Source organism: Apodemus sylvaticus, chromosome 1 (genome assembly GCF_947179515.1).
Source record: "Apodemus sylvaticus chromosome 1, mApoSyl1.1, whole genome shotgun sequence".
Classification (NCBI taxonomy): domain Eukaryota; kingdom Metazoa; phylum Chordata; class Mammalia; order Rodentia; family Muridae; genus Apodemus; species Apodemus sylvaticus.
In genome coordinates this window covers 23,787,594-23,814,277 of record NC_067472.1, presented here as the reverse complement: position 1 = coordinate 23,814,277, position 26,684 = coordinate 23,787,594, and the positions used below count along the sequence as shown (strand labels likewise).

The 26,684-nt window shown below is 45.3% G+C and overlaps 1 protein-coding gene across 5 annotated transcripts in view; it reads right to left on the bottom strand.

The window, feature by feature from the left end:
- Myof (myoferlin) overlaps positions 1-26,684 on the bottom strand; it is a 152,177-nt gene that overhangs the window by 109,273 nt on the left and 16,220 nt on the right. For all 5 annotated transcript variants that reach the window (XM_052186522.1, XM_052186543.1, XM_052186565.1 and 2 more), the window contains exons 2-3: positions 18,869-18,924; positions 17,229-17,320 (exon numbers count right to left, since the gene is read on the bottom strand). In XM_052186522.1, the coding sequence (XP_052042482.1) occupies positions 17,229-17,320; positions 18,869-18,924 (148 nt within the window). The remainder of the gene's footprint in view (positions 1-17,228; positions 17,321-18,868; positions 18,925-26,684) is intronic.

The following is a 26,684-nucleotide window of genomic DNA, read 5'->3' as shown; positions in this document are numbered from 1 at the left end:
CTCTGGGAATAGTAAACTCTATTGCATAAGACCAGAACATCACTGCAGCTTCAGACAGTTTACCCAGTAATCTGGGCTATTTGTCCACAGATTCTTGGAAGAATGAACAGCCTGATACAGAACTATAAATGTACACACAGCTCTCAGCAGATGGGAACTATCGAAAGTTCTTATCTCTTCTGACATAGCACAAAACAGCCCCTAGCCAGCAACAGAAAGGACATTTGCCTTCAGAAGGATGAGTGAGTCTTACAGCAGTTAGGTTCACCAGACAGGGCTGAGAGCAGATAGAAACTTTATACAGTACTTTAATGAACGTTAGCATATTAAGAGGGTAATTCATATACTGTGGGCATCATTTTCTCCTTCCTTGGGTTTGAGTCCTCTAACATGACGAAGGCAGAGAGACACACCCCACTCCACCTCCACCAGACAAGGCAGCTACTCTACCAACTCACCTTTCTCCCACAGCCTCTACAGACACCTCAGCAGAGCTTTGATTCCTGGTTCTTAAAAAGGGCAATCAGCTATGGGGTGGACCAACTGAGATGCTTAAGAATAATGAAATGGGAATTTGGAGTTAGTAAAGTGCTTGCTGCAAAGACACGAGGAGTTGAGCTCAGTTTCTGTACCCACGTAAAAAGCTTTACAATTGGGGTGCAGTTTTGTAATCCCAGTGCTGGGAAGGTGAAGATGGAGGTAGGGGTCCCTGGAGCTTGATGTCCAGCCAACCTAACCAATCAGGTAGCCTTGATGCCAGTGAGAGAGAGAATGTATCTCAAAAAACTAGTAGCTTGCTCTTGGGGAGTGACTCCAAGGCTGACCCCTGGTCTCCCCACATGTGTCCATCTGTACACATGATCACTCACACAAAAGTAAATATCACAAGTAAAAAATACTTAAGAAGACAAATATAAACAATAACATATTTAAAAGTCATCTGCGAGGGTTGGGGAACAAGCTTAGTGACCTGAATTTGATCCCTGGGGCCCATGTTAAGAGCCAGATGTGGTAGCCCACACCTGTGTTAGCCCACACCTGTAATCCCCAGCCCGGAGGTGGGAAGCATGGATAGAAACTCGTGGGCTAGCTAGCCTGCGGTATGTGGAGATGGAGCAAAACAAGAGAGACCCTTCTTCAGTGAGGCGAAAAGTGAGAACTGACTCCCAAAGGTTATCTTCTGACCTCCACATGTGCACAGTGGTATGTGCACACACACATATCACAGCCACTCACATACACACATACACACACATCATAGGCATATGTACACGCGTACACTAACACATATACATGACAGACACACCATGCACACACACACACACACACACACACACATGTTCCATAGGCATTCACACCTTACACTCAACACACACAAAGAACAAAATGTGTTCTCTTCCTTTTCTTTTAAGGAAAACCCATCTGGCTTTGTCTTAACGTGGTGTTTGCCTGGTAAGGTGGGAAACACACGTTATTCCTCAGGCTGTGATTTGTGGGGTTGTTCGACAAGTAAGATGCCGACATCACACACTTGAACAAATACAGATTTGCTTTTGGTAAAGCCAGCTAGAGCCAGAATGACCAGGGTCTCTTATCAGTGGTAAATCAATCTGAGAACAGGCAGGGTGCCATGGCTAAGCCATGCGGAACTGAAGAGAGGCCTGGTGTGGGATTGCGTCAGCATCTGAGAGCAGCTCAATGCCTCTCCCACATTACCTAGTGTTGTAGAGGACAAAATCACCTGGGTGGGGGGGGGGAAATAAGTCCTGTGGTAGCCCAAGTGTTGTGCTCAGCTCTCTCCTTCTTCCTCTCCCTCTCCCTCTCCCTTTCCCTCTCTCTCCTCCCTCTCTTCTCTCTCTCCCTCTCCTTCCCTCCCTCCATCAGCCCCCCAGGCCTTGACTCAGTCCCTCGATTCTTTGAGCTACTGTATTGTTAGCAAATAAATAGACAGAAGTGAATGATTTCACAGGTTAGGCTTATACATATGATATATCCCATACATGTCTATTTATGAAACAACTGTATGTTAAGTATTTCTTTTCTTGCTTTACCAGTTTTTGAGAGGTGTGTGTGTGTGTAGACTTGTTTTGGAGACATCATAATGAAAGACAGGGTTTTTCTGCCTTAAAAATTACAATGTCACAGATCACAACTAATTCACACACAGTTTAGAGGCAAAGTGAAGACAGTAAGAGAAGAAAATATACAGTGAAGTTACAGTAGGGGCTCATGGCTAACGGGAAAGAACAGGCTTGACTACCTACAAGGCCTGACCATCTTTTTATGTAGCTAAATGGCTAGTAACTGTTCTGATTCAGTTTGCTGGGTCTCCTTCCCCAGAAGAGGGCAGTAACAGATGACCGGGCAGAAACAGAGATGAGTAAAAGGAGCCAATTATATACTCTAACTTCAATTCCTTCTTTTAAGAAGCTTGAGATCCGTTGCTAAGATTTACTTTCTCATCATGAAAATTCTGATGGTTTTGTTGTGGGGGAGGTCATGTAAAAGAATACTTGGTGTGTGTGCGTGCACGTGCACTCGTGTGTGTGTGTGTGTGTGTGTGTGTGTGTGTGTGTGTGTTCGTGAGAAGTAAAGACTGTGTTTTGAGAAAGCCTGGAAAGACTAATCTCGAAGGTATTTTGACAGCAAGGCTGAGTTGAGAAAGATGCAAACACAGATATAGCTTCTGAGACCTTTGACTGGACCGAAGGTAGCCCTGCCTACTGCCAGAACTGCCGTCCGTCCCACGTCTCGCCTCGCAGGTCAGCCAGCCAGGCCTGTTTTCTGGGCTGTTGCCTGGATACAGAAAGTGGTGAGAACATGGGGAATGATAACTTGACCTCCTACACTCGGGGCAGGAACAGCTCAGTCTGACTATAAGATGATTTCCTTTAAAGGAGGTGATACTCAGCCTAGGATCCCTAGTACTAATGTGATATTGTAAATAGGCCAAGATGATAAGAAGTGAGGGCAACGGGGACACTTTGCCCCGTGGTTCACAGAAAACTAAGAGTCTCCCATGGACTGTTCCCAAGACTCTAACAGATGGGCCACAGTCCCAAAAGGAAGCCACAGTGGAAGAAATGCCAAGGTCTTGGCTCTGCAGCTCTCCTGGGAGAACTAACACGCTTCAGATGCATCCAACACCAACTTTGTGTTATACCTGGGGCTCAGGGGAGTTGAAAGTCAAGCTAGCTAACTTCGTTAAGCGGTGTCAATTAAGAACCTCTTCATTACTGTGTTCATCTGGAAACACACAAGGTTTTACAAAGAGGAATGGAAATGTGTTTCCCACATTCACAGCTACATGCCTCTGTGGTGAGTAAGGACCCTGCTGAGGGCCTCAGCAGGGACACTGACATATACAGCTCACCGGGTCCCTTCTCTGTGTAACGGGGACACCACCATCGTGGGGATTGCTGGGAATCCCCTTCACAGAGGATAGATCTGTTGGAGGCTCGAAAACCAACTGGACGCTCACTGCTTTTGCTTCCAGGGATTATAAGCAGCCAGCCCTGTCATTCTCACAGCCTGCAACTGGGCTGGAGCCAAAAACAACTTTCCAAAGCTCATCAATTCCCAAATTCCCTGTGGAAGATCTGAAAAGACCCAGCCATCCCATTCTTGGAAGGTCCTGGCTCTGGCTGCCCGAGTTTGTCATTCTAGCCGGGCCTGTATCACTTTGCATGTGTCCCCCACCCCGCTCCCTCCTCTGGGCCTGTGCCCATCACGTTCCTCCCTGGGAATAAGGAGGCAGCTAAGCATGCTCCTTAAGACAAACCAGACTGCCAGGAGAAGCAAGGCCGCAGACAAAGGCTCTTTGCAAAGCCAAACTCTCTCCTAGGATCCTTCTCCTAGACAGGGCGTGTACTTCTACTTCAGATCTAACAAAGAATCCTCCTGAATTTAACAGGATCCCCGCCCTGAATATCTGATTGACCACCTTTATTAACTGATCAGACTCTTTATCTCCTCCCCACCCCCCACGTGACTGGGGATCACCCTGGCCTGCCTTCAGCAAGAATCCTGTTAGGTTGGTTTAACCAGAATTTCCCTGTCCTGGATATTTCCTCTCAAGAATTTTCCATCCACCGACCCCTCCCTGCCCCTTGGCTGTACGCTCAGTGTGGCTGAACTGTGTGGGGGTCCGGAACCCCATCTCTCTCTTCTACTGTAGATCAACTAGCACTGGCTGCTCTACCTGTGGTGGTGGCCCTGGGGACTCTTGCTCAGCAAGAATTGACAAGTGACACAGAGGGATTTCTTCCCGGACACAGCTGTGATAGCAGGTCACGGTACTAGAGCCCCTTATCAAGGGGAAAGCCCCTCAAAGGGCAGCCCCTCAGTTCTCTGATTCACTTGCACCAGAGGGGCCCATCCTCGCTGGTCTCTGATTCTCTTCCCCACTGTCCCTCAGAATGCACCTCTCAAAGCTCCCAGCAGCAGCAGCAAGTATGTGCAGATTCCCAGAGAATAGAATTGAATTATTTCTTAAAGCGATTCTTTTTCTTTCCTTTTATTTTTATTTTATGCGTATGAGTGTTTTGTCTACATGTATATTAGCGCACTGTATGCATTCTTATTGACCATGGAGGCCAGAAGAGGGAACTTAGTCCTCTGAAACTGGAGTTACAGATGGCTGTGACCCACCCTGCGGATGCTGGGAGCTGAACCCAGGTCCTCTACAAAAGCAAGTGCTCTTAACCACTAACCTCTCTAGAGCCTCGAGATGATTCTCATACACATGCTCACACCAGACACTCTCATAGGGGCCTGCAGAAGGTGACTGGCAAAGCAGGATCAGGAAGCAGGGAACCCGCGGCATTTTAAAACCATTCTATATGATTATACAGGGTCACCGCTGAGAAATGTGTATAAAAATCCAGTTATTACCAAAATAAACTGTCGTCAACAGAACTGCATCAATATCTAATACCTTTCTTATGGCTGTCCCTTCCTACTACAGACCAGGATTCTTAAAGACAGCCCTGAAACTTTCTTCTTAGCCATTTAAAGGCTCATGAGCTTGAAAAGAAAACCCAAAAAAACAAAATGCAGGCATAGTGGTGTTCCACAGTGTTCCCAAGCCTGATGTGGACAAGCCTTCCCTGCATTCTCCACAAACTCCACACCCTCAATATTCTTTCTTAAAAATGACTATAGTCAGGCAGATGAGACGGCTCAGCAATAAAGGCTCCTGCCTTCCAATATGACGGTTGACTTAGATCCCTGGAACCCACATGGTAGAAGAGAGCTGATTCCTGCAAGTTCTCCTCTGATTTACTCATGTGTACTATGGTCTGTGTACGCGCACACACGTGCGCGTGCGCAAGGCACGCACATATACACAATCAATCAATCAATCAATCAATCAATATGATTGTAATGAATGACTGTATCTTGATACTTTGCTCATTCTTCCTGACCAGTTCTGACCTCCTGGCCCTCGAGGGTCTAATCGATGCTTGGCTGGTGCAAGAGGTCAGTGGAGTTCCCAGACTCTGGCTGTCTAGTTCTGTCAACATCAGAATCAGATCAGTTTTATCATTCATATGCACAGTCCTTCATCTATTCATACATGAGTGAACCTTAGAAGGTACAGGGACAGCGAAGACAGAAATGTAATTTGGTCTCAACTTTGCATACAGTCTATATACAGACTAACTCCTCCGAGCTCCCTGATTCTGTGTCTACAAATGGGGCTGACAAATTTTATCTAGTAGTGTTGAGAGATCACAAGAATAACAGCATGTCAGGTACTTAAAAAATGAGCTTTATTTCAGATAGTACTCTAGAAAAAGGAAGCTAAGAAAAGCAGAGGAAGATACTTACATGAGACCCATGCCCAGACCAAAAGACCTGGGCAGAGCAGGCAGGCATAAATAAATACATAAGATTTCTTTGAAAATGTTGAACATAATAGCCCATGTTTATAATCCTACCACTTCAGAATTTGAGACAGAAAGATTATCATGACTTTGTGCAGCCCAGGCTACACAGCAAGAGTGTCCCAAAGAACAAACAAGGAACTGGAGAAAAGGCTCTGAGGTTAATAGTATCTTTTCCACAATCATGAGGACCAGAGTTCAAATCCCAGGACCCACATGACAGTAGACCACTAAGGCTTGCTGATATCTCACTTAGGCAAGAAAACAAAAGCCCCAGGTTCAGGGAGAGACCCTGCCTCAAAGAAATAGAAAGACAATGATACTCTCTTCTGTCCTCTACCCAGACATGTATCCAAGTGTCCACACAAACACGTGAATCAATAAATAAATCTTTAAAAACAAGCAAACATGAAACTGCTAGAAAAAAGTTAAGGAGCATACTTATAAATTTAGGCATAGATGAGGACTTTTTAGACAAGATTTGCTCGCTCAGTAAATAAGTCTAATAATCAACAAAATGGAATCTAATGAAATTTTAAAAAGCTTTTGTATATCAAAGTAAATCATCAGTCAAATGGAGGCTGTGACCTTCGAGGTCTAGAGAGGCATCTACTATTGTTTTTGCTACACAGCATGCTATCAAGCTGCCTTCTAAATATTTATGCTATGCCATAGATTAGCGTTGCCCTCAACTTTGGCCAGAAGCTTCTCTCTGCAGTGGTCAACAGTTAATATGGAGATGCACCATTGGTCAAGGTACTGAGAATAAGTTCTACTGAGTGTTCATCCCTAACTGGGGATATCTACACCAACCCCACAACTCCTGCTAAGACCTTCCTCTGATGCTACTACATATCTAATTACTTGTTGGTTATCTGTCTCCCCACATTCAGATGAGTGTGTAGGAACCACTTGCTGTTTTCTTTGGCTGTGTTTGTTTTGCAGGGCTGAGAATCAAACCTGGGGCTCTTGTGCCTTCCCACTGAGCTGCACCCTGCTGTGACACACATTAGGCATTAGTGAGTGTTTGTGGGATCCGTGAGTGAACTGACATTGTAACTGAGGATCTTCCAATGTCTCTGACAACTGTTTATAAGTTATAAAGCTTCCTTGCAGAGAAGGAATGGCGTCATCCTGGCTGCCATTTTGATGAGGTGGTTTTCTCCCTTAGCTCTCTACACATCTTTCTCCAGGCCCACACTCCATGCTGACCTACTCACAAGACCATCGTGGAAACTCTAGGACTTACAGGAACATCATCAGGTCTCTTATTAGGATGGGACTGTACACTGCCTCAAGTTACCCCCATATCATATAAAAAGTAGTTTCTTTAGGCTGCATCTTGCCTGGAGAGATTCCATTCCCAGGTGGCTTTTGACTCCATTTTGAGGAAACAGGATGACTCTGCACCTGGGTGACCCTGTGAATGGCTCCATCTGTTTGACACCACCTTCACAGTACAGACTGAGAAATGAGCTATTCCTGGGAATACAATGGTTACTGCCCTATAAATTTCTCAGGTCAGTTGAGACTGTAGGGGCAGATGGGCTAAAATCACAGTAGGAAAGCCAAGGCCACGTGCTCATCAGACACACCAGACCAAGAAAGCATTAACCCCCTTACCTGGCAATGGATGGACTCTAACTCTGTGATGGTGACCTGTCACTTGACTACCTGCTTTGTGATCTAGGAACAGACAGAGAATTTCCATCTGTCCCCGGGGCTTCAGTTTCATCGGGTCCCACTCCCACCACTGATGCTGCTTCCTGGAATTGCCATCCACCCATCTGTCTGCTCTCCATCCATCTACTCAGCTGTCCATCCACCCAGACCAGGCCTTGCCCTTCTCTTCTCACTGCTGCAGCTCCGCTTAGATCCTGCAGCAGCATCTCTATGACCAGCAGCCAGAAGACTCACAGCTCCTCCAGCCTCTTCTGCAGCTGGGCTTGATCCCCGTCTCATACCCATCAGGGCTCCTTTGCATTTCTCTCCGTTTGGCCTCTAGGAGTTCTTTGAAATGTCTCACCTCTTTAACTTTTTGTAGCCATTCTGTGATGTAACATGCATGCATGCATGCGTGCATACATACATACACACATATACACACATACATACATACACATACATACACACATACATACATATACACACATATATATACACACATACATAAATATATACATACATACATACATACATACATACATACATGCAAAACTAGATAGGTCTTTACCATGTATAACATGTGATCTAAGAGTTAATATTAGTAATTAAGGTTGGAATAAAAGAACCTGTGATTGTCTTAATTCTAACCTTCAAGGAAAATGAGATTATCTGGCAAATTGCTGCCAAGGAAGCCACCATACTCTATGACTTTACTGTTATTCAATAAATCTTAGCACTGTGGAAATACACAGATATGTTTGTCTATGTTTCTGACATAGGATGCTTACAACACCTCTCCAGGATTCAGAGATACTCATCAGCAACAGTGTTGGTCTTGTGTTGCTCTGATGAAAATGAAGGTTTATTTTGGTGGGTGGTTGTTCATTTGTTTGCTTGTTTAATCAAAACTAGGGATGGCACTGCACAGAACCCGCTGTGTCTACTCAGGTTTTCATACAGCTGGTGGAGCTGCTCCCAAACCGTGTAGCCCACAGCTGTCTGACCTCTCACCAAGCACTCTCAGGAGAGGACTGAGGAAGAGCACCTATGTCATTCTCTGGAAGGAGGCTCAAAGCTATGTGACATAACAGGACATAGGCTGAAAGGCAAGGTCTCTGATATACAAAGAACCAAAATGTCTCACAAGCAGGACCACACTTTTTCCCAGAAAAGAATTTTTTTTTCATTCTGAACCACAGATTTCCTGTTTTCTCCAACTGAAAGTACTTTTGCTTGGGAAGCTTGTATATTTCAGAACTTAGCTTTGTCATTTTCATTTTCTATTTCATATCTCCACAAACGTGTGTGCACACGCGTATGCTTATATACTATATGTGTGTGCATACACCTGCGAACTTACATACTTATGTTTACTGGGCCATCCTCTCACTGTGACGCTCAGCTTGAGAGTGTGTGCGCACACACTCACAAACACACAGGGAGAGCAAACCTCAGAGGGTCTGGCCTCTGTAAATGAGCATCCCCAGTTAACTCCATCCATTTCCACTTAAGGAGCTGGGTCACCCTAGTGATTTGCTGAACCTCTTGAGCCATATTTCTCTCATTTGTCAATTGAGGATGTGACTGTCTGACTGAGCTGTTACAAAGATTAAAAGAGTTACCTGTGGAATAGCAGTAGCCTAGTCCCGGGATTTCTGTAAACCCACAAAAACAGAGATTGTATTGTTCATCAGGAAATTGAAGTAGTGTTTCTCTAATTATATCAGATGTGCCCCAGCTAGCCTTCATTGAGGAAGGACTGTGGTTCCCATGGTAAAGATGAAGGAACTTCTTAAGGGTTACCCAACCAGTGAGTGACAAAATGAAATCCCAGGAAACTCGGATCAGGCAGCTGGCCCCTTTGCATTTTCTTATGCAAGAACTTGGTAATTCTCCTTTTTGGTGTATTACTAGACTTTCTGGTATCTCCTTATGCACAATATAGCAAATCAGAGCCTTGCCCAGAGACCAACATTCTGATACCTTTGCTAACTTCACTGCGAGTGTGTGTGTGTGTGTGTGTGTGTGTGTGTTGGGGTTTGGGGAGGTGGTAGTGATTTTGCACGAACATGTCCACACATGCAATTGGAAAAGAACATTGGGAACACAGGTTCTCGCAGAGATAATTACAGTTGTTGTATCGTAGACATTGTCATTTTCATTCTCCAGCTGCCCTGCTTGGCAGTTTTTTTATAACTTCTTGTCTCCATTGCACACACACTCCACCATTTTTCCTAATCTACAGACTGGGACGCCACAGCCTGTCCACCATTCACATCCAGTATTGATGCCATCACGGTGGGTGAGTCACTCTTCTCCTCCTCTCCCTGTCTTCTGTAGCTCTTCTCTTGGCGCCACGATTTCCTGGCATCCCTGGAACCCCACCTGCATCTCTCCATCTCTGGGAGACAGCCAGACTCTCCCTGGGACCCTCTGTGCTCTGTGCTAGGGTACCCAGCTGGCTCACCTGATTTCCCTCCTTCTCTCAGGACCACAGCACGGTGTCAGGAATGTCTGCTATCTGAAAATTGCAGCCACCTGTGTTGTGTACAGGTTTTTAATTGTGTCGGGTGGCAGGGTAAACAGACCCTGTAATAATGTCTTCCCTTAGGCAGAGCCACTAAACTATGGGTAATTTCAGGATGAGGATCCTGATGCTGGAAGACAGCAAGCAACTTGCCCGTGAGGAGCTGGATCTCTGACTGGCCTCGCTCTGTTTCTAGAACAGCAGCAGTAAACCTCTGTCCTCGTGCCTTCCTGTGAGCCCATTCTTCAGCGCTACATCTTTTCAAAAGAGCACCAGCTTTCTGAGGGCTCTCGTGTCCCTGGTGTTTGTACTAGCCTGAGCCCTTTGTAACCATAACCAAATTGTCTGAGAACTGCTCCAGAGAGCTGAGGTAGACAGATGTTTCACAAGTAACCTGTTACTAGTGGCCTGTCATGACAGCCAGCCACAAGGTGACTGTAAATGTTAAATGTCACCCATGCAGTAGTAACACTCATTGTCAACTCATTCCTTCAACAAGCATTTGCTGATAGCCCCATGCATCCTGGTCATTGCTACACTGTTCATGCTGCGGCATTGATCAAGATGCATGTGGAGCCCTCAGTCTAGCACAAGGAGGAAATAAATGAATAATGTATACACGAGCCTTGAAGATGAAGCAGAATGAATGCCAAGCTAAACACAGCACTATGGGGAATAACGCATGTACGACCTGGCCTAATATCTTCTTCCCCACATTATCCCTATGCTCACTAAGAGCTTCGTAGAACAGGGTGGTGATACAGTGAGAGGCCTTGGTGCCTGTGTTATCTGTGGTTCGGGGACCCAAGGTGCCAAGGACAAAGGACAAGACGTCACATTTGCAGTGTAAGGGCAAGAGCATCCCGTGCAGAGGGGCAGATGTAGAATCCCTGCTTGGTACCATTTCCTCCTGGGCTTCTTGTTCTAACGTGCATGCATGTACACATGCATGTGTGTATGCACATGCACATCCAAAGACCTAGAAATCTGTCATTCCTGCCCCTCCAGGAACCCAGGCATTGTTTTATAGAAACTCTGGTGGATGATAGGGGCCAGGGTCCTCAAAGTCTCTGAGCCTCGAGTCTCCTCTGTTCTCCAAAGTCAATGGGAAGATTAAATGAGATGTGGAACTGTCTTTGAACACACTTTGACCAGTGCAGTTATGAACAGAAGTGACTTACTATCCACTAGTACGAGAGAGAGAGAGAGAGAGAGAGAGAGAGAGAGAGAGAGAGAGAGAGAGAGAGAGGAAGAAAAGAGAAGAGAGGAGAGGAGAGGAGAGGAGAGGAGAGGAGAGGAGAGGAGAGGAGAGGAGAGGAGAGGAGAGGAGAGGAGAGGAGAGAAGAGAAGAGAAGAAAAGAAAAGAAAAGAAAAGAAAAGGGCTTCTTAAAGGAAAAGCCCAGGAAAGGCAGGAATACTCTGACACCAAGTGTTGTTGTTTTGTTGTTGTTATTATTGTTGTTTTTTAGAATTAGGGAAAACAACTGCTTTCATTTAGCAAAGACCGAATTTGTCATTCTACCTACAGTCTTGTTCCAAGTCAGAGACTTCCAGAGTAACAAATATATCAAGACATTAAGTCTGGATGTTAAGGACCTGACATCTCTCAGGCTCGCTGAGTGAGCCTGAGCAGTTTACCAGACAGCTCTGAAGAAAAAGAGGCCCTGGCTTATTGGGTGCCTGGTTGTGGGGACTGGGCTAGCCGTGGCACTCCCCTAAGTCCTTAACTAACGAGTGAGGTCATAGCTTGTGTGTAGCGGGAACTATTTTTTGTCTGGGCAAATCCTTCCACTCCGACATCTCAGAACGGTCTTCTAAAAATATTCCTTCGTGTGTCTGCTCTAAGCAGGAGGCTTTCTGATCCCCTTCCACCCTCATTCGATCTGAAAGGCTAGTCAGGTGACTGACGAGAGGCAGGCGGAGGCAACATAAAACAACCCACAGGCTCGCAGCCTGGAGCAATAACATCCCTGCTGCTGCTGAGTCAATGCGCACAGCAGGCAAGGCTGATCCCGGTGGGTGTGGCCACCTCACGCGGGCCAGCCCAGGCTGCCTGGCACTGTTTGATGACAGGCCCTAAGCCAATGGAACAGCAGAAGCCAAATGGGAATTTATGTTTGTACTGCCAGTCTCCATGGCAACAGGTTAGTCAGCCCAGAGAACATTCTCAAGCTGGTAGAAAAACCTCAGCCCCACCTTGAAAAGCCTTTCCTCCTTGGGCAGCCAGCAGATCCCTGAGGCCAAATACCTAGCAGACAGACCAAACGGGCAGATACTTTGTAGAGACAGCTTATTCCCAGATGGTTTTTACCCCTAAAATATACAGATAATTTGACTGGCATAGATTTAGATTGGGGTAAATGTCTAGACAGCCAAAGGTTCCGCAGTGTCCAGAGTAGGCTCTTAGCAGAGTAATACAGGAACAAAGGAGACACACCCTGCGCTCCAAGCTAAGCTGATTCGGGCCAGACTTTCAGGACAGTAACTCTACAGAGAAATCAGGGCAGAAAGCTGATCTCATTAAAAAACATTTGCCCCCATGTCAGAGCCAAAGAGCCTAAAATCTGTTTTGTTCATTTTTTTTCAGGTGAGTTAAACATAGTGTGTCTGAGATGGTGACATGTGCTGACAAGTTTTATGTCAACTTGACACAAGCTAGAGTCATCCGAAAGGAGAAACCTCAATTGGAAAAGAAAATACATTAAAAAAAATCTGGCTATAGGGCATTTTCTTTATTAGTAATTGATGGGGAAGGGCCCAGCCCATTGTGGGTGGTACCATCCCTGGGCTGGTGGTCCTGGGTTCTATAAGAAAGCGGGCTGAGCAAGCCTTGGGAAGCAAGCCAGTAAGTAGCTCCCCTCCACGACCTCTGCATCAGCTCCTGCCTCCAGGATCTTGCCCTTCGTGAGTTTCTGCCCTCACTGCTTTTGAGGATGAACTATTAGGTGGAACTGTTAAGAAACACACCCTTTCCTCCAAGTTACTTTTGGTTAATGTGTTTTATCACAGCAATAGTGACCCTAAGACAACCCGGAGAGGTTCCTACCACCCATTCACACCACCGATTAGCTGAGGTTTTCAGACAGCACCTGATGCAGGACCTTGAAGGACATGAAACCATAGGCTGGGTGAGCTTTTCTGAAGAAAAGAACTGGAAGAAAATGCACTGCCTAACTGGTAGGGTGGGCTGAATGGGTATCCCCTGGGAGCCCTGGAATGGGACGACACTGGGTTTCTTAGTCAGTGGGGGAAAGAAGGGGAGAGGTGAAAGAGGGACCAGCCCCCAGCCCCATGTTTTGCCTAGTTTCTGCTCATGTGGTCTTTATAGCGAGCACGTTCTCATCTATTCTTTGCACCAGACACAAGAGCAGTATATCTCACCCACAGTTTGGAGATACAGGTCAGGGGATAGAGTGTTTGCCTAGCATGCATCAAGCCTCGGGTTCAACTCCTAGCACAGCATAAAACTGGCCGTGGCGGTGCATGCCTATAATCCTTGCACGTGGGAGATGAAGGCAGACGGATAAGAACTTGACAGTCGATCTCTGTTACAGAGAGGGTTGAAAGAAGCCATCTAGGAAATGCTATAGCAAGCAAGTGAGTTTCCTGGAGATGGACTACCATTTTGCATGGCTGCAATAGATGTACTCTAGAGAGGCACCCTCTGACAATTGATCTCAGGATTGCTTTTCATTACTGATATTCCTTTCCTGCCATTATTACATAGCCTAATGATTCCTGGGCATCAGCTCACTCTACTGAGCAAATTTCCCGCAAATCAACATGAAGAAGAATTTTCATGAATTAATGCTAGATGAATTAATGACTTTATAGAATTCCTGGTTTGATTCAAATAATTTTAAAAAGAAAGTTTAATGGTTTTAGTTGTTTTGCCACAAAGATGTAATAAAGTTAGAATCAAGAATAGAATGTGCCCCCTCCTCAAAGACTAGTAAGTAAAGGCTTCATAATAAAGAATATGATGAGCTTTCTTTTATAAATTACACTAAGAAGATAAATAGGCTTAGAACCAATTTGTGATCAAGAAAAGACATTCATTCTAGGTCAGGTACAAGGATGAAGCCATAGGTATGCACTGTGATAAACCAGGCCATGTGAAACTGTTGCTCTGAACTTATAATGAGCTTATAGAGTAAAATACTCCTTTGAACTTACTATCGACGTCCTTCTGTAACTCCCCTTTTTGTGTAGTATTCTATCTATGAGGTAATTTTGTTTTGTTTTGTTTTTTTGGTTTTTTGGATTTGGTTTTTTTCGAGACAGGGTTTCTCTGTATAGCCCTGGCTGTCCTGGAACTCACTCTGTACCAGGCTGGCCTCGAACTCAGAAATCCGCCTGCCTCTGCCTCCCAGAGTGCTGGGATTACAGGCGTGCGCCACCACTGCCTGGCTTATGAGGTAATTTTATAAAGAACTTTTTTGTCTAAGAATGTATAAATTGCCAGAGAGAAGAAATAAAGTGTGGCTTTGGGAGCTCTGTCCCATCCACCAAACATATATATGTACATGTATATGTCTGTCTGTCTGTCTGTCAGTCTATCTATACATATATACATTTAAGAGTTAAAAGAATTCTGAGTTTCTCGCTGGCATTCTTGCCAGTTCCCCCCCCCCCTTATAATTAAGTTTTGCTCTGTCCGTGGTACTGACCCCACCACTGTCTATAGGACCTCTGTAGGCTCCTATCAGCGTGACCCCAGTCACCAATGCCATGCCCCTTTTCGCTGCCTGCCTTGGTTAACCTCTGATGTCAAGTGTGGTTTTTGACAGGGGGTTAGAGGCTAGCCTGGACTTCATGAGCTCCTGCCTCAACAACAACAAAAATGAGGACGAAGAGAGGCTCAGCAAATAAGCATGCTTTCTGCTAAGCCTGATTGCCTGAGTTGGATCCCTGATACCCATGTGGTAGAAGGAGAGAGCAAGCTACTGAAAGCTGTCCCTTAGACCTCATACAGTGACATAGCACGCCCTCCCTGACCCCTGCAATAAAAAGCTGTGTATGAAAACCTGTATTAAGCAAGATACAAGAATTCCAAAATGTAGGTAGGTCTGCTTATAACAGAGTCCATCATACTTCCTTTCTTCCAACTAGAGAAAAAGATGTAGAGACTCAGAGAGAGTGCACAGCCACTCTGTGTAGAAATGCACAAACACAACACTCGAGTGAGAAGTCCACACAGAGTGCAGACTGGATTTCATAGGCTGTGCGTGCACTATCCTGATAACTTAGGGCACATTGATCCCATGCCGAGAAGACGCCATCTCAGATATGCTGGACTAAAGCAGTAGGACCAACTTCTCTGGTTTCATTCTCATTTTGCTAATGCAGCCATTAGAAAACTTTGTGATGCATGTGAGCCCTCTAATTATTCCTAATGGAGGGGGCTTGTCTAGAACACTGACAGTGTCCCCATGAGTGCAGAGAGGAACAGGAGGAAGAGAGGGGTGAATAGACTGCTTGTGACAGTCAGAGACTACTGTGGGCTCTACTAATCACTTCCCCAGAAGCTGAATTATGGGAACCAAAACTCTCTTCTGGAGGTTGGGGCGGAAGATTACTCTTCAGATAATGGTTCAAAACTAAGATGTGCACCATAACCTTAAAAGGCTAGATTCGAGCAGGGTGTGGTGGTATACATGTACAATCCCAGAGATGGGGAAGTTCAAGGACATCTTCCCACACACAGCAAGGTTAAGGCCAGTTTGGACTACCTGAGACCCCGTCTCCAAAATAAACAAACAATTACATTAATTTTTAGTTTAAGAGAGTAAGTAGAGCCAGAGTTTTTTAGAATATATAATTTAATAAATAATTTAAATAAAACTGTTTAAGTTTCAAGGGGCATGTGTAAGGGATAGAATACATTTTAAAGGCCCACAATTCTGGGGCTGGAGGTAAGGTGAGTTTGGATCACTGGTGCCCATATAAAAAGCCAGGCTCTCTGGTATAGTATAACCCTAATGCTGGGGTGTCAGATACAAGTGGATCCTGGCCCTGTCTAACCAGAAAGTCCAAGATTTAGTGAGAGTCACTGCGTCTAATATCATCATCATTATCATCATCATCATCATCATCATTATGGAAAAACAATTGAGGAAGACATTCATTCTAGTGTCAGCCTCTGACCTCTACACTGAGAATGCATCACACACAGACATTACACATTACACACTACACTACATACAACACATATACTACACACACATACTACAATACACACTATGCACACATACTATACACTACACACTACATAGTATACACTACACACTACACACACACACACATACACACACACATACAGATACTCCCCAATAAAGCACTATCTGGGGAGCAGATGCTTGTCAAGACTGTCTGATTCTGACGGCAGTGAACAAAAGATCCCAACAATTATGTTGGCCATAGAACTTACTGAGTAAACCAGGCCCCCGCTGATAGCAAGCCAAGCACTGGTTGTCACTGTGCCGGGAGGCAGCCAAGCAAATAGGGCATATGGTCTAACTCTCAACTCCTTAATCCTCCCACTGCCGCCTTCTGATTGTGCCAAGTGTGCCAGAGGCAAGACTTGCATATTTACGTGCACTAACACTGAAAGCCAAGCTGTTTCTTATAACTCATGTGGAATTGAGCATTGGACTCTCTTTTTCTTCCAAATCTGTTATTAATGTAGCAGTACACCCAACAATAACACCTTATAATAATTATGGTTAGAAATAACATGCCTTTCCATGAGTTATAGCACGCACCACACACACACACACACACACACACACACACACACACACGATCTACCAAAGCACTCACAAGCAGAGAAAGGATCTTTGTTATACCTAATGTAGCTGCAACTCAGAACAAACGACTAGAGGTTAAGGGATACAGCTGGCAAAGAAGGTATGAGACAGACAGTCTCGTGATGGCTGAGTGTTGAATACTATAGTCCTGGGGGAAGTTCTGTGACTGAATAGCCACATCTGACAGGCTCCTGGAGGGGTGAGAGCAGAGGGGGTATGGAACTGAATACCTTGTACTGAAAAGTACTACAGACAGGTCAATAAAAATGTTATAATGTGTAATTCAACAATACAAATAGTAATATACAAAATGATAAAAATTCTCTGGAAGCAACTTACTTATTTTGTCCAATTGTCTCAAAATCTTTGACAACAATCACCAGGGAAGATGAAGAGTCCAGTGGTATCCCCCTCAAGTCAAATTCCAAAATCTGTTCACAGGAAAGTAATGGAAACAAGAAGGCTGTTAAAGAGAACAGAGGGCACACTGGGCAGTAATGGTTACTAACACTCCTTTGAATTACTAAGTTCTATAGTTTGGATGGTGACAAAACAAAGTAGATAGAGATCCAGGGAGTGAGGGGGCCACTCCTGGCTTCCCATTTTTCTAGATCTTGAGGCTACAGACGGGTCACCAAACCTCTGATTCATAGTCAGAAAAATGAACTAACGCCTACCTAACTGTTGAGAAAATACTTCCTTCTGTGGTTATATTTAAACCCTGCTCTTCTTGTGCACGGCTGCTGAACAGTAATGAATAACTAGAAACCCATCTTCTAAGGTGCATTTCCTCGTCACTGAAGCCCCACTGTGGCCAGTGCTGCTGTCCAGTTGTTGTTGTTGTGTCTCAGATCCTCACTTTAATTTAGTAACTTGCTTTCTAGTGAGAGATGCAAGAGAGAAGACAAAGTACCCTGATGCCTCTAATTGATTAGGTGGTCAATTGATTATTCAAAGTAAGCAACCTGTTAAGCCACATTATAATGGCTTTGGAATAGAAGAACATTTAGCTCACAGTTCCTATGAGAACACACCCACCAATCCCCAATGCCCAAATGAGAACACACCACAATGCCCAAAGTCTGTGGCAATGGCATTTCACTGAAGTTTGACTTAGGCTACAAAAGACCAGGTAAAACATTTACTTGATCGATACATTTGCAAAATAAAGAGGGGGGCACACATTGGGAACAAAATGGAGTAAGGTGGGTAGTGCCCTCAGGTGACAACACATCTCTTCCCTTGGGTCCTGAGGATTGAGAGGCATGTCAGATTAGTCCATCCCTCAAGGGACAGAAGTGTGCAAATGTGTTTTTGCTTTGCTTTGCCCTTGGAGCTCCTGCTAGGTCCTAGGTGTGCATAGCAACGCACCAGGGGCCTCTCAGGTCTGAAGGTCCAATTGGCTGTGTTGTGAGTTCTAGAGAGCAAACTTCCTCACAGCCTGCTGAGTAGCAGGGTTTCCCACCGAGTCTTCAAGGAGCTCCACAGCTTCACCCCATCAGTGATCAGATGTGGCCCTTGGACTTAGACATATTAAAAGAGGGTGGCTGGCAGGAGGAAGGATTTAGGGTGGGTGAAAGGGAAGTCACCCTCCGATGACTCAGGGAGAAGAACAAAGACAGGGAGGCTTAGCCCAGCAGATGAAAAAAACAATGGAGCTGGTCACCAAAAAATTAGTCAGACTGGGAAAATCCCACTCTGTGGGATGAATGAAACATTCGGTCTATCTGTAAAAACACTGAACTCTGAGCCACTTATAAAAATAGATGTAAAGTTAACAGAGTTATGTTAGTGGTGTGTGTGTGTGTGTGTGCGTGCGCGCGCGCAGCGCGCGTTTTGGAGGGAGGGGTCTATATAAAGAAGCCACATGATTTCCCTTCAGTAGAATATTACATAGCCATGAAGATACTTTTGAGTTGAATGATATGAATACATGCGTGAACTATAATTGTAAGAAGAAACAGCAGCAATAATGTTACCTCATTCCAGACAGGGTTGAGTTCATTATCAACTTTCTTTGTTTTCTTTTTCTCATCTGCAAATAAAAAAAAAAAAAAGCAAGAGATTCAATCACCTAGAAATAACTGAAGATCGTGTACCATCCATTTGGCTCCCCTAAAAACCATTTCTCAGAGCCTCCTATGACACCCATTCACCCTTTTGTCTGCCAGCTGTGGGGTCACCTGAGACAGTTTTACAAAGGGAATAGCATTTGGGATCTCAACATTTCCTCCACCTCGAGATCCACATGGAGATAAGGGATAAGGATCCAGCATCATGGGCATGCCATTCTGTTCCCCTCTCTCACGCAGGCTTCCAACTGGCATCTCCATCTTGCTGCAGAAAGAATCCAAGGGGACTGACCTTTGAGAGGCTGGGGTGGCCATTTGACAGATGCATTCACTGAGGACACAACATGGGCAAATCGCTGCCATGTGGATGGAAACCTGAGATTTCATCTCTGGAGCCCTCTTTGCCCTGAAGTTGGTAAGGCAACACCACGGCTCAGCAGTCACACTGGGCTCCCTCCCAAAGCCTCACCCACACCCTCATCCTGAGAGGAGTTCTGTCTAGCACCAGTGGAGAACATGGAGATTCCTGCCACTCCTGGACCATCTTGTGAGACCTAAGATCTTTTTTTCTCTGTGTCTGAGCCTGGACAGTCCATCTACCTAGAGGAGAAGACAGATGAATGCAACCAGTGCCTACAGCTTTTCTTCAGGTCCCTGTCCCTATCCTCCAATACATACCAAAATAAATGCCTGCCTCTGATGACTGTGTGCATCCCCTCATCCCTGTAAGCAGTGTAATTTTTACTATTACTCTTGTCATCTCCCCCTTTACAGCTAAGGTAAATGAGGTTATACAACATATTCAGAAGCACCCAGTCAGTAAGTGGAGGGCTTCCGGTTTGAATGCAGGCAGGGGCTCCTTGGCAGCCACTTTGAGCCACGCCTGATCACTGTTTTTGCTCTGCTGCTGGGGAATGGGGGACGTGGTGGGTTTTGTTCAACCGCTTGCCACATCTCTTCTTCTCCCAGAACACAGTCTGCTTGGTGGGGGGGAGGGAAACAGAGGACTAACTACCTCATTCTTCCAAGACCTCAGCATAGCACTGCTGTGAGTCATGGCCCTCACTCTGCTAAGCATTAACTTTTCCACTGGAGTGGGCATCACATGATTGACTGGCTTTCTTTTCTAAGCTTCCCTCCTAGGGGAGGAGAAATAATGGGAGAAGTGACCCACCAGCTCAGGCTAAGGCATCTCACAGCAAGGGTCTTCTAAGTGAGGTCTTTCACAAACTTTATGAACTCCTTCAATCCTCCACATAACAAATATTTTTAAAAAATACCACATGCAGGCTGGAGAGACGGTTCAGCGGTTAAGAGCACTGACTGTTCTTCCGGAGATGCTGAGTTCAAATCCCAGCAACCACATGGTGGCTCACAACCATCTGTAATGAGATCTGATGCCCTCTTCTAGTGTGTCAGAAGACAGCTACAGTGTACCTACATATAATAAATAAATAAATCTTTGGGGCTGGAGAGATGGCTTAGTGGTTAAGAGCACTGACTGTTCTTCCGAAGGTCCTGAGTTCAAATCCCAGCAACCACATGGTGGCTCACAACCATCTGTAATGAGATCTGATGCCCTCTTCTAGTGTGTCAGAAGACAGCTACAGTGTACTTACATATAAATAAATCTTTAAAAAAAATACCAAGGGGCAGGCACGGAGCGGGTCACCAAGAGACACAAAATCACCTGCCTGGATGAGCTCTTGGCCATCAAGTGATCTGGGGGTGTGTGTCAAGAGGTACTGGACAAGGAAAGAGTGATTTTAATTGCCATTGGAGGGATATGGAAAATGCAAATTTGGAGCAGGGGGAGGGGAAAGAAGGTGATGTCTAGAAACGAACTCATCCAGGAAGAAGGGTGGAGTCAGGGTTGACTGGCAAGGGAGAATTGAAGGAAAGCTCACGTGGAGAAGTAGGGGTGGGGTGGGAATCAGTCACATCCGGGGACTCTGCACAGCACAGCTGTCTGGAGGCACAGGGCCAAGAAAGGAGGTAAAGGCTGTGTGGGAAGGCTATGCCCAGACACCATGTAGAGCCTTGAGTTCCCACGCTAACCTTCCTTTGACTGATACAAGCTGATGAAGGAAATAAGATGTTAGAAGCCAGCCTGAAGGACTTTCAGAAGTTAGTGATCCGCCAAGGAAAACCAAGTTATCCCAAAACATCGAAAGCACGCCGCTGAGCACGTGACCCGGGCAGATGCTGAGGACAAAGGCTGCTCAGAAAAGCCAAACGGAAGGCGGAAGGCGGCTGACCACAGCCCAGGTGGAGGTATTCACCTGGAACTCAGTAGATTCCAGGCTACTCACATGACACACATGCTGAAGGCGTCACCTTGGGGCTGGAGACGGTGGGAGCCAGGCATTACTGAGCTTTTAACAGAGTCCTTTAGAGAACTCTACCCAAGACCACAGAGCTAGGAAGAAGCCCTCTAGCCAGGCCCAGTCTGATTCAAAGACCTTATAGGTGACCCAGGCTCTCTCCTAACTTCCCAACAAACCAGGAAAAAGGACAGAGTGAGTATCGGCTCCTCCCCTTCTGGAGAAACTAAGCTGGATCTCTTCCAAGGAGGAGGTTCTGATTAGTATCAAAAGGTAAATACATTGTATTTTATCAAAATCCTACTCTCAAAGATAAACACGTAGTCAACAACAAAAAAGAGAAAGAAAAGAAAAGAAAAAAGAAAGAAAAACAGAAAAATATTTTCTTATCAGTAGCCACAGGCAGATATTTATTCTATTCAGTGTATTTACCGCCTTTCTTCCTATCAAAGGTCAGAGTTGCAGGCTCTGGACATCAGTTAAATGACCGGAAGTGCCCTCTCTTGTCTCCCTGTCACCTATGTCAGTAGGCTGCTACCTTGGCAGTTATTAAGATAGCGGCTCCTTCTGGAAAGGAACTAAGCACTTCCATCCCAGAACAAAACAACGGACTCAAAAGTAGAACACTTTGGACCATGGCTGTAGGCATTCTTACGGACACTTCCTGTTTTCTGATTAGCAGGGCCTGCCCCTGGCTCAGCTTTGCAGGGCTTAAGCCGTGTGCCAGTCTCTGTGTCAGAGAACTAGACATGCACCTCTGTCTGTCTTCACAGAACCACTCCTTTGCTGGTCACTGTTTCTACCTTGTCAGACCCTGCGATGGTTAACTCTGCCAGATTGACACAGCCAGGTATCACCTGGGAAAAGAGTCTCAAGCCATTGTGTACGTTGGGTTGGCTTATGGGTGTGTCTGTGAGGAATTCTCTTACTAAATTCATTGATATAGGAAGACCCAGACTTCTGCAAGCATCCCCTAGGCAGGAGGTCCCCGAGTGCATAAAGCAGAGAAATCTGGCCAGCAGGCATCATTAGTTCCCCAAGGTCTTTGAGTGTGGATGTGTTATGACTGCTTCAAATTCCTGCCACTTAACTTGACCCCAGTAACGGTCAGTTGTGATCTAAGTTACACCTTTCTCCCCTGTGATGCTTTTTGTCAAGATAGTTTATCATGGCGACAGAAATGAAGCCAGGACAGACCGGCAGACAAGGCCTGAGAGACTCTAGTACTCAAGACTGAGCAGCTCGCTACGGCTGTGCACAGAGGCCAGCTGTGATGGGAAGGTGGACTTTACATTTGACAGTCAGTTGGCTCTGCCTACAGTAGACTTACTTTCTCCACTAGTTTCTATTTCAGTGTACAGTCCAGAGATAGCCCATCATGGCAGCCAGAGGTGGTTGGTCACACTGCTTCTGCAGTCAGGAAGCAGAAGAAGAAAAAGGATGCTGGTGCTTGCCCTTGATTTCCTTATTAGTCATTCTGGGACCTCAGGCACGGGGTAACACCATCCACAGTTAGTGTGAATGTTCTCTCCTCAGTTAACCCAGACTAGGAAATCCTCACAGGCATATCCAGGGGCGTGTCTCCTAGGTGAATCTACATTCAACCAAGTTCCAGTTGGCTTTCCCCAACGCACTGTTGTGGAGGTGGGCCTCATCTAGACACTTCAAAGTCCTAAAGGAGAGCTGAGGTTCCCCAGAGAAGAAATTCTGCCTCAAGATACAACAGAAGCTCTGGGCCTGAATTTCCAGCTCCTCGTCCCCTACAGACTTCAGCACAGCAGCAATGTCACCTTGTGTCAAACATCACATCTGCCAGTGCAAAGCACATGAGTAACTGTCTCTGCTCCTCTTTTTCTGCGCGCACACACACACACACACACACACACACATACACACACACACACACGAGTGTGCGCACCACACACACACACACACACACACACACACACACACGAGTGTGCGCACCACACACACAAACACATACATACAGGCACATGCATACACATGGGGACACACACAAGCACACAAATACAAACACACAGGCATATACATACACACAGATACGCACAGGACATGCATTTGTACATGTATTCACATATAGGCATACAAACACACAGACACAGATACACTTGTGCACACACAAACTCATATATCCCCAACATCCTATTGTTTTTATAGAGAACCTGACATAATAATAACTAATAACAGGCATTGTTCTTAATAATAATATTTACAATTGTAATAGGTTTTTAAATACTTCTAAATGTGTGTCTCAGCAACCCCAAAACTCCTGTAGGGGAAGGAAAGCTTTTGGTCAGCGCTTCCTAACAGACTTGGAGGTCTCAAGGTGTTAGCTTGAGTTCCTTGAGGCCCTAAGTTGATCCCTGCATAAACTAAGCTTGATGGTACATGTAGGGTATCTCAGTTCTCAAGAGGTGGAGACACAAGGATCAGAAGTTCAAAGTTACCCTCGGCTACAGAGCAAGTTTCAAGACCAGCCTGGCTATATAAGGTCCTTTCTCACAAACAATAGCAACAAAGAATTATGGGACTGGTGAGGTGGCTCAGTAGTTGAGAGCCCTTTGGCCAGGGCTCTGTTCCCAGCACCCACAGCCATCTGTGACTCCAGTCCCAGGGTATCTGGTACTCTTTTGTGGCCTCCTCAGGCACCAGACATGCACCTGGCACACAAACACATATGCACTCAGTCAAACACACATACATACACAATAAAAAATAATTAAATCTAAAAAACAAAAACAAAACAGAAAAACAGAAGAGAAAAGAAAGAAAAAAATCTTAGGTTTGGCCTTTAATCTAAACTTGTTCTCCCATGCAGAAGTTCCCAGGTCCACAGGTCAGTGCCCCTTTCTCCTCAGAAATGAACAGCCACATATAAATTCATCCCCTGCCTTGCTAAAAACTGTCCCAGAGCTTTTAAGCCTTTATACATGGCTAGCAGTGATTAAGTTTGCAGAACTGGTCAGTACTCCCAACATTTGTCTGACTTCATCTTAACAATTCTCAAAGGTAAATTCAGCAGTGGTCACCAGTTATCAAACGTCACACAACAAGCAACTGTGGGACGTCACATTTTAACCTTGCAGTTAAAACACAGGTCCAGTTCCCATAGGTGGGGGATTAAGGTAAGAAAGCGGTTCCTTATGGTTGGAAAGATAGCTCATCCATTAAGAGCATTTACTGCTCTTGCAGAGGACCTGAATTTTGTTTCCTTCATTTACATCAGACAGCACACAACCATGGACTAATTCCAGTTCTCGGGGCTTTCCCTCTCCTTCTCAACACCTTCTCCCACACAAATAATAATAAAAAAAATCAATCTTAAAAGAATATGACTCCTTTAAGGTCATGATTATAAGGTATTAATACTGCCATTCAGGTGTCCCCACAGAGTCCTTGCTACTTAGTAGCTTCTCCATGGCATGAGAGACTAGACTTCTTGAGTGTGCATATGTGTGTGTGGTTGCCTTAGGGATCAAAAGAGAGCATGGAGGTGAGGTCTTCAGTGCTGAGTCTAAGCACTGAGCACACAGCAGCCATTAGAGCGTTTCTTAGTAGGATACCAGAACAACACACTGTTTTTGCCTTCCCTAGGGCGTTCCCAGGCCTCAGAGCTTCAAGGGACAGGAAGTGCCCAGTGAACCAAGGGACAGCCCTGGTGGAATAATTCCTTCATAGCTCCATTCCAGAAGTCAGTGGCCACCCAGCGCAGCTGGTGCACAGCAGTAACCATCCTGATTGCCAGTCAGCCTGGCAGCCACAAGAATGGGGTAATTCCACAAGGACCAGGCCTGAGCTGTCTGTAGGGGTAAAAAAGGAGACTCCTCAGTCCCCAGGAATTAAAGGGAATCCTGGCAAGCCACCAAGGAGAACTCTCTGGAGGCATGCCTGACTTTTAAATTCCAAACTCTGGCTGCCCCAGTGCTTCAGAAAGATGTTGCCAAAGAGTTCAAAGAGACATGCATGAGTCAAACAGCAACCGCTCTACGAGAGACGCTGCTTGGTTGTTCTGAGGCAGCCAATAACATGGACACAGGAATACCTCAGGCCTAAGCAGGCTGGATTCCCGCCCCTCCCTCTGCAGCCCATGCCTCACTGGCCTCTAAAATGTCCTTTTGAGTTTTGAGCTCATGAATAAAATGATAGTCCCCCAAGGAACTCGCAATAAAGTCCAGAAATCTAAAAGACTCACAAAAGCCCCCTAACTTAAAGCCAACACCCTGGTATCTAGCTTCACTGGCTGCTAGGCTGATTTTATATTCAAGTTTCCACCCTATATATTTTTTATATTCAAGTTTACATATACCCCATGACTAACCTAACTACTGGGGTACCAGTGTGTCCATTTTGTGGATATAGGAATGGGTCCCTATTTTACAGATGTTGGAATGGAAGCAGGCCAAGTTAATCAACTTGCTCAAGACTTCCTGCAGGGAAAAGGGTAGGACAGTCTTTTGCCCCAGGTCAGTGTCATTTCTTAGCCTGAGCCCTTAGATGCCACTGTAAACTGAGGAACCAAGCAACCAGTAACTTTTTCAAGCCTCCCCAGCCAAATGACCTGCTTCTTCTGACTCTGTCTAGATGTGTCCACTAGTACGTTCTGGTACCTAAACTTCAGGAACACTAGGCTTCATGTATAGGGTTTGTAATCTGCAGACACTCTGGTAAGAGATGCCTAGAGGTCACCTATTCTTTTTTTAATTTTAATTTTAAATTTAATTTTAGTTTTTTGAGATAGAGTCTCATGTCCAGGCTGGCTACAAACTTGATATATAGCCAAAAATGAACCTGAGGTCATCCTGCCTCAACCTCCTACACTGTAGGATTACATGTATGCCTTTAGGTGGAAATTAGGCAGGGCCTCCTGAATGCTAAATAAATTCTCTACAAACACACACACACACACACAAAGAGAGAGAGAGAGAGAGAGAGAGAGAGAGAGAGAGAGAGAAGAGAAGAGAAGAGAAGAGAAGAGAAGAGAAGAGAAGAGAAGAGAAGAGAAGAGAAGAGAAGAGAAGAGAAGAGAAGAGGAGTTGACCTATTTCCATTACCCTCATTTCAAGGCACAAGGAAGTTAAACAGTTTATCCAAGGTCACCAGCTAGCAAGAAATAAAGGTAGAATTTGAATACAGCTGTTTCAGTTCTTGGAATACTCTGACTTCTGACTGGTGTATATCTGAGACAGAGTTTGCTAGAGAGTGAATCCAGGCTGTCCTCAGCAAATTCAACTGAGGACATGATTTTTAGGAGCCCTCAGAGCCTTCTTAAAAATGGGGATTCAAAAGCTCACCAGACATGGAAGCAGCAAGGATCCAATGAGAGAGTAAAACTGTGCCTAAGACGAGGAATGCTCTGGTGAATCAGTCGGTCCCTACCA